The sequence below is a fragment of the Colius striatus genome, chromosome 11 (genome assembly GCF_028858725.1).
Source record: "Colius striatus isolate bColStr4 chromosome 11, bColStr4.1.hap1, whole genome shotgun sequence".
Taxonomy (NCBI): Eukaryota; Metazoa; Chordata; class Aves; order Coliiformes; family Coliidae; genus Colius; species Colius striatus.
Window position 1 is genome coordinate 24800816 of NC_084769.1, and position 10192 is coordinate 24811007.

Sequence of the window (10192 nt, forward strand, 5' to 3'; positions counted from 1 at the left end):
ATCATTTAGAGCTAATGCAATAATAATGGTAAATTACAGGGCCAAAATGGCTTGTGATAGCAGCCTGCGTATTCCCAATAGCTTCCACGTCGTTGTAATTAATGCCAGGGTGAGCAGTTGGTGTTAGAAAATTTCGTGGAAGGGACATGTTGGTTTTCAAATCGAATAGAAATAGACTGCTTTGCACAAACCATTGACTCTTGCATTTTTCCATCGAAATATCGATTTTACGGCCGATCTGTAAATATACGGGCAGTTGGGCCGAGTGGAGCGCGGGGGAGCGCAGACGGCGGGTTCCGCGCCGGGCCGCTCCCGCGGTGCCGCCGGCGGATGGAGCGCGCTGCCCGCTCCCAAAAGCCCTGGGGTTTTGTTGGGTGCTTGCTCGACATGGGATGAAAGGCGCACCTTTTCCACCCTGGAAGACGTTTAATGTTTTCTCAGCTAAACGGGAAGCCCAGGCACAGACAAAAATATAAAAAGCGGAAGAAAGCCTTTCTCTATGTTGTTTTTTCTTAGAGGCTATCTCTGTAATATTTGTAAACACACATCTGTTTAGCTAGCCAATTAATGTTAAACCAATGTTTGGACTTAGTACACATCTGCTATAAACATGAGTAATGCATAGCCTTCGCAGTAAAAATACTGATTAGTACGAATTAACCCATTGGAGATGTGTATTAAAAGACATTTAAATATGTTGTTTTATGAAGTTCTCATAACCCTGGATGCCATATTTAAAAACAAACATCAGTACGCAATGTTTTGCAGCCTCTTAAACAAATATTCTCGCTTTGATTTAAATAACATTTATTTTACATGACCAAACACAATAAATAACGTAATATACAAAGCTTTATAATTATTGCACATTTGTAAAATATTTTACAGTGAGTTCGTACAGCCAGCAATATTTAAAGCACAAAGACTTTATTTACAGTTTCATATAATAAACAGGTCCAACGGACCTAACATAAAACGAATTTATGTTAATTTTACCAACCAGCGTCCTCATCGATCATTTAATAGACATGTATCTATATTTTGGAAAAATGTAAACATTATTGCCAAAATCGTTGTATATACATCCCATACTTGTGTGATCATAAGAAATTATTCCAACGATCGAAAAGGTTAAGCTGGTAAAAGAGTGCTACGTTTTAGTCTATTTTCTTTAGCCTTAAATTATATATTAATTTTAAAATTTCAATGTAAACTCAGTGAACAATAGCTGGTATAATCGATATTTTTACGTAAGTAGTCTTCCTATTCGTTCTCTACAAAATGAGAAATTGGTGAGTTAGCTGTCTTCTACCGTGCTTTGAAGTTCTCTACCCAGAAAATGTACACGTCTCTTCAGGCATCCACTCTCGAAGCCTGGGGATATTTCTCCTTTGCTCTTCCCTACCTTTGCCAAAGAAACCTGTCCCGCCGAAAAAAAAAAACCAAAACACAAAAAAAACCCAAAAAAACCCCACCAAACCAACCCAGAACTATGATTTATGTTCACTGAACAAAACAGTATAGCCTTTAAAATCATTTCCTGAAAGTTCAGTATTAGAATTTTATAAAATTCAGTGTCTTAAAAATAGAAATATTTCAGGACACTTATTCGAAAGAGATTTATCTTTTTTTTTTGGTGAGCGTGTACGCGCGCGCTAGCGTGTGTGTGTGTGTGTGTGTGTGTATTCACATTCACACAGGGCCTAAACAAGCAATAGCAAGTTAGATGAGGGCTTCAACTCTTCAGAAAAATCTCATTATGTGAAGACTGAAGTGGCTCTGTAGGGAGCATTATGGAAATATCTGGGTTTGATTTAATGAGGCTCTTCACATTGGTGGAATATCAACTTAACAGAGAAAAGTCTACCCAGGGCGTCCAAGTTACCAAAATGAAAATTGGCAATTGAGATGATAAGAAAGTGGCTTTCTTGTGCGAAATCACTTCAGGTAAGAGAGATAACATTAAATAACATACATTCTATGCACCAAGAACAATGTTTTATGTACCAAGTCTCTTATCTGTCTCTTCTAATGACTTCCCTTAGCGGGTTGTTAGTACTTGACAGCAGGTCTCTGTGCGGGGAACTTTTTTCCAATTCCACATTCAAAGGAGGTCCATCAGAGAACATGATTGGCAATTTTCGTCATAATCTGCACATTATTAGCATCAAAATTGACATGGCAGTAACACCAGTGGTTTTTGATGTGCCTTTCTTCAAGTTCAAGGAAATCCCTCCAGTAGCAGTGGTTTGGTATAGCCGGTCTCAGTTACCCAGTGGTGGCTTTTCGGAGGCAAAGGCGCGATAGAGATGCGTGAGAAATAAATCCACGAGCCGTTTTATCGCGAGGAGAGAAAGACGCTAAGAAAAATAATTAGATTTAGAAAAGTGTATGGAAGGTAAAAGCTTCAGGACAACTGCCTACACCTAGAAACATTCAAGTATTTCCCAGATAGCGTGAATTACGGTAGTTAGAAAGCGTGATCTTTAAAAAAAAAGTCTCTCCCCGTCCTGTCAATCTCACACCTCCCTCCCCGTTACTGGCCCAGCCGCGGCAGCCCCGTTAGCTACTGCTCGTCGTACAGAAACGCGAGACATTTCCCAGTTAGTCGAACTCAAATCGAAATTCTCATCATTAAAAAGAAAGAAAGAAAAAACCGAACAAAAACTCTTAAACACATTCCCCTCCGCCAGCTCGCTCTCCCCGTCTCCGCTGGCCCGGCTGCCAGCAGCCCCACGGACTCCGGGGCGGACAGCGCACGGCCGCGCACACCGCGGAGGCGCAGAGGCCCTGAGCGGCCTCCCCGCCGGACCCCGAGCCCCTCCACAGACGGGCGCTCGGCAATAAAAAAATAGACAGAACTTTTTGGTCAGCCCGAGGCTGACCCCCAGAGTCAGACAGCGCCCCCCCTCCCCCCGATTACAAAACACCCCCCGGGCCCGGGCCGTTATCTGGTGAGCGGCGCCTCCTCCCGCTGGTCCGGCGAGGCGACGGCGGCCTTGCTGAGCACGGCGGCCGAGTAGGGCAGAAAGCCGCTCTCGGAGCGCTGCCCCGCTGCCGTGCAGGGAAAGTCAGCACCGGCGGCGCCCCGCGATCCCAACGCTGAGGCCGCCGCCGCCGCCGCCGCCGCCGTCTGGCTGCTGTGGCAGCTGAGGCAGGAGCAGGGCGCCGAGCTCCCCGGCGGCCCCGAGCCCGCCGCCGCAGCCGCCGCCGCTGCTGCTGCCGCCGCGGAGGCAGCCGCGCTGCTATTGAGGCCGGCGGCGGCCGGTGCCTGATAGAGGCCGGGGTGTCGAAAGCTGCAGAGCAGCTCTGGGCGGGAGTAGGGGTGCGAGAGAGCGCGAAAGGTGTCCAGCGGTCGGATGGAGGTGGCGAAGGGGGCGGCGGCGGCCCCCGAGGCGGCAGCAGCAGCGGCGGCGGCGGTAACCCCGACGTGCGGGTAGTAGTGGAGCGGCACGTGGGAGTGGAAGGGGTACGGTAGGCTTCCCGTGGCCGCCGCGTGTGTCATCATATAGGTGTAGAAGCTGGGGTCAGCCGGGTGGGGCCAGGACATGGCCAGGCGCTGCCGCTTGTCCTTCATCCGCCGATTCTGGAACCACACCTGCCCGGGAAGACAAGCACAGCGCGGCCTCAGCTCCGCTCCACCCCGCGCCGCGCCACTCCGCGCCCCACTGCTCCCGCTTCCGCCGCGGACGCCCATCAACACCCTTTGCCAACGGGAGCCCGCGTCTCGGTCACCCGTGTAGACGACCCCTCTCCTTCCTGGACCACTTGCCTGTGACCTTGCCTGACGGGAGCGCTGGGCGCAGTCCCCGTAGGCCCGCGATCAGAACAAATGGTTTCTCTTCGAGTCGTCCCCTCCCCCCGCCCCGCAAGAGTATGTGTTTATGGTATTGACGCGCTCATCCCGCCGTGTATAACAGCTGCCTTTATTTTCTTTCCTTTCTTCTCTTTAGAAAACACACTAACGTGATAAAAACTGGCGAGGAAAGGAAATAATAATAACGAAATTTTTTTAAATGCAATTTTAAAGTTTTCAATGTGAGAAGACAACGGGCACAAGGACTGATCACGGCTAAAGGCCTGACCAGTCCTTCACCCCAAGGAGTGGAGTGGGCGGCCGGCCTTGGGGCAAACAGGCACTGCGGGGCGGCTCGGCGGAGCCCGGGACGCGGCGTACCTTGATGGTGGTCTCGGGGAGGTTGAGGGCAGCGGCCAGCTCACAGCGCCGCGGCCGCGACACGTAGTTCTCCCGGTAAAACTCCTTCTCCAGGCGGGCGATCTGCTCGCGGGTGAAGGCGGTCCGGTACCGCCGCACCTGGTCGGCCCCCGCCGCCGAGCCGCCTAGCGCTCCGCCGCTGTGCAGGCTGCCGATGCCAGCGGTGGGGGTGGCCGCGGCGGCGGGGGTGCTGGGCGCCGGGCTGCTCTCCGCGTAGCCTGCGGGGCGAGCGCACGGGGGTGAGAGCGGGCGGCGGGGCGGCGCCCCAACCCTCCCGTCCGGGCCAGGCCCTGCGCGCCCGTCCTTAAGGCCAGCTGTCATCCTTACAAATCGCCGCCGCTAATACAATCGATAAAGCTGAATTGGCGGGGGGGAAGGGGATTGTCTGGGGTTGGGTGGGTTTTTTTGGTTGGGTTGCTTTGGGGGTTTTTTTTGAGTCACTTCATAACCACGTTATCCGCAGCAGATGGAGCGGGTTTGGCGATTGCAGGGCAGCCGAGCCCCGCGGAGAGCGGGCAAGTGCACCGGCCGGGGCTAGTCGCGGCTTCGCCAGGCTGCCAGGAGCCTGGGCTCGGCGCTGGGCTTTTCCCTGTCGTCTTCCGTTCTTATTTTCGTTTGAGACATAAGAAATACTAGCAGCCATAAAAGCCTTTCTTTTTTTTTCCCCTCCGACTTCACGTCGAGGATCCCTTCCTTTCTCTGGCACATTTGACTAAAAAGGCACGGACTGTGGCCCCTAGGAAATCCACTGCTCACCTGACTCCCCCTCCCCAATTACAGCAATAATAACAACCACCGTCCATCACCATGCCCCGCAAAGCACGGGGAAGAAGACGAGGCTGTTTCAAACCTCCTATTACAGACAGAGGAAAAGTGAACAATGCCCAATTACCCCGAGGTGGACATAGGTGGTACGTTGCATATACACAGGGAAGGAGACACACAAACAAATAAGGGCAATTTCCTCGTATTCCTCTCTCTCTAATTTAATCTATGTATGTATATACACACATAATACAGCTCGAGAGATGCCGAGAGCTCCAAGAGTGCGAGGAAAAATAAGGAGAAACGTTTCCCTAAATCTAAGTGGGTGGATATTTGTGCCCACATATATTCTGGATATATATCTACAGACCAAAGGATTTGGGCATGCACAGACACACACTGTCACGCACCCGCAGAGGAGCTGCCCGGGCAGTGTGTCTCGGCTACAAGGATAGCGCAGTAATTGCAATAATATTTTACAGCCTGGAGCTCTGTCTTCGCTGAAGAGAGAGCGCGGGTACAGAGGCGAGTAACTTTGGCGTCGGCAGTAGGTTTGCTTTGTTTTTTAAAGCCGGCTGGCAAAGTGTGGGGCTTAGATGGAGATGATAAAGGAAGAGTTACCTTTGTTACTGTTTTCCTTCAGCTGGGAGGAAGTCAGGCTGGTTGGTGAGCGGAGCGCTGAGCAGCCCACCTCCACATCACTGTTCATATCTGCCTCTTGTGCAACTTCGGAATAAAGGCTGATTTTCTTCCTGCTTTCCGACGGCGGGATTTCGGAGGAGACGGTGCTTTCGCTGCTCGGATGCTGAAGATTGAATAAGGTGTCTATTTCAAATTTGCCTTTGGTGGAGACGTCCCCTATAGCGCTGTGCAGAGAGGCGGCAGCCAGTCTCGGGCTGAGGCGACCACTGTGCGGAGAATTTTCAAGGGCCTCCAGCACCGCATTTCCAGCTGAGTCTGACAAATTCGAGAGCCTTTTGCCAGCTGTAGGGCTGTGTAACCCTCTCTCCATCAGGATCATCTCTTTTCTTATTCTTTCCATCATCTCAGCTTTATAAAAAATGTCAAAGTTGCAGGGCTGGTCCTGTACTAATGATGAGCTGCAGCAGGGGCTAATTCACATTCAGTCCGGCAAGTGTCTCTAAATATTATTATCTCTTTTTGAGGGAGGCGTAAAAATTGTGGGATGCCAAAGCGAGGGAATGACTGGTCAAAATGACCCATACATCCTTTCTAGCCCGAAATGTCATTCATCAAAAAGTGGTGCTCGTCATTAAGGTACGAATGACGCTGTTCGAATAATCATTTATTGTAACAGGTTTATAAGCAAATAAATACAAGCTCCTGTCAGTGGATAATGAAGGCGGCTTCAGAGCAGACAAATATATCCAGGTGGAAAGAAAGACAAGAAGTGAAGAGTAAAGCTCTTGTCCTTAGCTTGATCAGATCTTGCTTGAATTGCTCTGGGGTTTGGCCTCTGGGGTGGAATTGACAGTCTGATTAATAAAATGAGCTGTGCAACATTTCCCCCTTCATTTAGGTGCATCATTATGTTCTGATTTTTGTTTTGTTGCCTTTTAGGTCCTAATGATGCAGCTTCTTTCTCATTTGTCCTCGGACAGAACTACATGCTAAATATTAGATAATTCTTTTCTTTATTGTTATTTCTGAAGCGGACTTTAGATCACAACGCGAGGAAATGCTGGAAGTGGAACAGACAATCGAGAATCTCCCGCCGCTGATACCTCTTTACTTTTCCTCCTATTTTCAGACCACATCTGTACTTTCATTTAGGAATTTTCACTGACACCCCCACGCACCTTTTCACACGCGCAAACCTTGTGCACAGGCTTTGTAAGACTGCTTTTACCGACACGCGCCAATTCGAGTGCGCCTACAGCAGTTGTCTGGAAAGTAAAAAAATTATGACAATCTCATGTGTTGTAGTCAGAATATCTTTTTTCTTTGTTGCATCCCTAAATACGATCTCCTTTTTACTTTCTATAATCCTGCTTATCGACCAAGCTAGCCTGTGATTTTTCTCCCCTTTGGGATAACACCAGGTGTTGTATGGTATGTTAGGAGGTGAAATAAACGAAGAATGTTAAATGCAGACATGATCTAAAACACTACGCATCCGTGCCATTTCATCCTCATGGAAGGTTTCTCTCCAGCCCTCTGCTTCTTCCCTTCCCGCCACCAATGAAGTCTGCTCACTTAAAAATTAAGAAAATAAGAATCGTTCTATAAGTGAGTGATGAGAGGTTCTTGCCTACAGCTTCGAACTAGCAGAGACGTCACCTCTAGCACACTCTCTCCAAAGTTACCTGGGCTCAGTTAGCTCATCCCTCCGCTCTGTGCCGGGTGGCGCGGGTCGCAGCGTTGCCGCGCTGCAGGGGACACGGGCTGCCGCGCTCGGTAGACTTGGAGGTTGGAAAGTCTCTCTTCAGTGATAACTTTGCTAGTAATAATGACGCTGATGGTAACCATTTAAACGAAGATAAATCCTTTGTCGTTATCATCTCTGGAGTGCGCTGTGATAGCTGCCCAACCTCTATTCTCTCTGTGATATTTTTTCACCCACATCATCTAATATTTAGACCCTCGGTAGGTGAGATTCATCGCCCGTAGAAGCACCTCAATGCTTCCTGTGATTAAAAGCACATTTGATTAATTTTTTTATTTTTTCTGTGAGGAGAGTTGTTCCTGCTAATGTTAGTCACACGCATCTCCTAAGTTCTTGTGCTCCTGCGCATGATTCATAGCTCGAAAATGGCATACTTGTCAGATTTTTTTAATAACTTGTAAAGTCTCCCTAAACATTCCATCAAATATTTCATTCTAGGCGTTGTTTGCAAAATCCGGCCTTCCATTAATGAGTGGTTTGTGTCAGTCCTTTGAAATGTGAATTTAGACTGCAGTGTGGTGTTCTGCCTTTTACAGCCCCAAAACCAGACAAAAGTAAATATCAACTTCGCCTTGCCCGCGGGCGCGGCGGCCAAGCGGGCCGGTACGGAAGGGAGCGGAACGGGCCGCAAGCCACAGAGCTCTCAGACAATCCCCCTGGGCCAACCCGTCCCCCCCCCCAACTAAGCCAGGCCGGGCACGGAGGCTTTGCACTACCCTCCCGGCGGGGCGGCAGACCCCCGCGCTGCTACACCCCGGGCCAGGTCTCACTGACCGTTGGCAGCGCGGGTGGCAGAGGGCACCGGTCCGGCCCGGTGGGCCCGGGGGCAGGCAGCCCGGCCAGGACCCCGAAGCCCTCGCTGCACCCCGGCCGCACCCGGCCCCGCAGCGGGGGGGATGGAAGGGGGAGTGGCGGGGGGAGGAGCGGAAGGTGCGACGGGTTTATTGCTGTCGTTTGGCGCCCTCGTCTGTTTTCTTAAGGGCTGTAACGGGACGAGAATCTTCCCGCTCCTTCGGAAACCGCAGCCGAGGTGCCACATCTCCGAGGCGCTCCTCGTGTGTTCGCACAACCAAAGCCGGTCCAACTTTAGGCTCCAGAAATGTTGCTGTACTGTTTTTATGCTTTTCGGAGAGGACGGAAAAGACTGCATGAAAAGCCCCAATGCGACAAAAATAAGCTACATGCAAGTACGACTGTTCTTTATTAGTGTTATGTTGTATTTTGTGTCTTTTAAATAATACCAATACCCGAGGTTATGTGCAATGTATCTTAAAATACAACTACACTCATAGGCACGGGAAATAACATGTTATAAAAGACATTAATAATCTTCCACTTAAAAGATGTGAGGTAACAAAACCCCTCCCTACCATGCAGTTAATGAGTTCACCTCAAATCTTCAAGCCACTAATAAACTAGTCAATTGATATTTACATTCCAAGCAAACTAGGCCCATTTACTGCACTGATTTTACTTTAATTTTCCCCAAAATAATAGTACAGCCTAATAATCTTACTGAATGTGCTTTTAGTTCTTCAAAACCAACAGCTCTGCCTAAAGAACCTCTGGCATAAGAGTGACATCAGTGGGAAAAGGAGGAGGAAGTTAAAGAGAACCCCAAAATATGCAAGTTTTCGTTAAAGACTCTGTTTACTCAGTTGTTATTGTAAGTTTAAATAGGTGCTTAGGCCCGTGGCCAAACTTCTCTTCGTTTTTGCCTTGAAAGTTATTACTCGGAGCATCAAAGAATATTTTAGAGCTCGTTTATTAAATCTTACCAGGGAAAAAGAGGTCACGCAACTTAATTGAAATGAAGCTCGTAATAAATCATCCAGACATCTCGGCCAGCTTTTCAGCACTCAGAGCTTGGGAAGACGGACAGGAGTATCTGCTTCCTCCTCCCCGGCGGGGCAGGCTGCCAACGGAGGCCCGGTGCGGCGCTCAGCGCCTGAGGGCTGCCCGGCACAGCGCAAGGTCTCTAGTCTCCCACAGGGCGGGAGCAGGCCGCGGTGCGCCGGTCCCTGTGCATGAGGGGCGCGGGGAGCCGAGGCTGCCCCGAGGGAGCGACCCCGCAGTGCGGGGGGGGTACGCAGGACCCTCCGAGGCTCCGGCGGTAGGCACGGCGGCGCCACCTGGCGGCGCTGCGGCGGCACTGCGCGGCGAGCGCTGCCCTCTGAAGCCGCTGCCCTGGGGCCGCCCAGCAGCGTGGCTTGGCGCTCGCACCGCGGCTGCCCGCGGATCTCGCACGCACCGGCGCGCCTCCACAGCCTCGACTCTCCCACCACCTCGGCCGACATATAAGTACAGCGTGAGTCTCGGGACGTCTACCTGCCTGTGCAGCTCGGGTTCGCCGTGAAAGGTTACTCTAGAGCGGTCAAGTTCACGGATCCAGCGTGTCCCCTGCTGCAGCACTGTCCCTCCCCGCGCTACCCAGGCTGAGATCCCATGGGTGCTCTCTTTGCGAGGTTAATGATTACATGATGTCTTCTGAGGCTGCCTTTGCCCACAAACAGGTTCTAATTTGAACGGTAAACTGTTATTGCTGTCTCATAGGTAGGTACTCGGGCCGTGTCTCATGTTAGATTGCAGCTGCGACAGGTCGGTGAGCTCTTCCTAGGTCAGAGTCCTCGAGGTCTCTGCACTGCTTTAGAGCAGAGGTGAGCGTCAGAGACAGGCCAGCAGCAGCCCGTGACCCTAGAGGTCAAGATCAACACTCACAGTGCTCCGCCGCCTGTGGGAGTTGCACCAATGCCACGCAGGGAATCCCGAGAATACTTTCTCCGATTCGAAGTGCATTTTTTTTA

At 50.5% G+C, this 10192-nt stretch overlaps 1 protein-coding gene across 1 annotated transcript; it reads right to left on the reverse strand.

The window, feature by feature from the left end:
- Positions 1-2947: 2947 nt before the first annotated feature.
- Positions 2948-6026, reverse strand: EVX2 (even-skipped homeobox 2). Its single transcript, XM_062005208.1, has 3 exons — positions 5603-6026; positions 4178-4434; positions 2948-3598 (listed from the first exon to the last, which is right to left on the reverse strand). The coding sequence occupies exons 1-3, from the start codon at positions 6024-6026 to the stop codon at positions 2948-2950; spliced, it is 1332 nt and encodes a 443-aa protein (XP_061861192.1).
- Between the last annotated feature and the right edge of the window lie 4166 nt (positions 6027-10192).

Bases quoted from the DNA above. Each gene is read 5' to 3' on its own strand.
- EVX2 (XM_062005208.1), bottom strand. From the start codon at position 6,026: ATGATGGAAAGAATAAGAAAAGAGATGATCCTGATGGAGAGAGGGTTA. The intron at 4,435-5,602 runs GTAACTCTTCCT...CTCGCCCCGCAG, and splicing joins GAAGGAAAACAGTAACAAAG to GCTACGCGGAGAGCAGCCCG. The intron at 3,599-4,177 runs GTACGCCGCGTC...CTTCCCGGGCAG, and splicing joins TCCCCGAGACCACCATCAAG to GTGTGGTTCCAGAATCGGCG.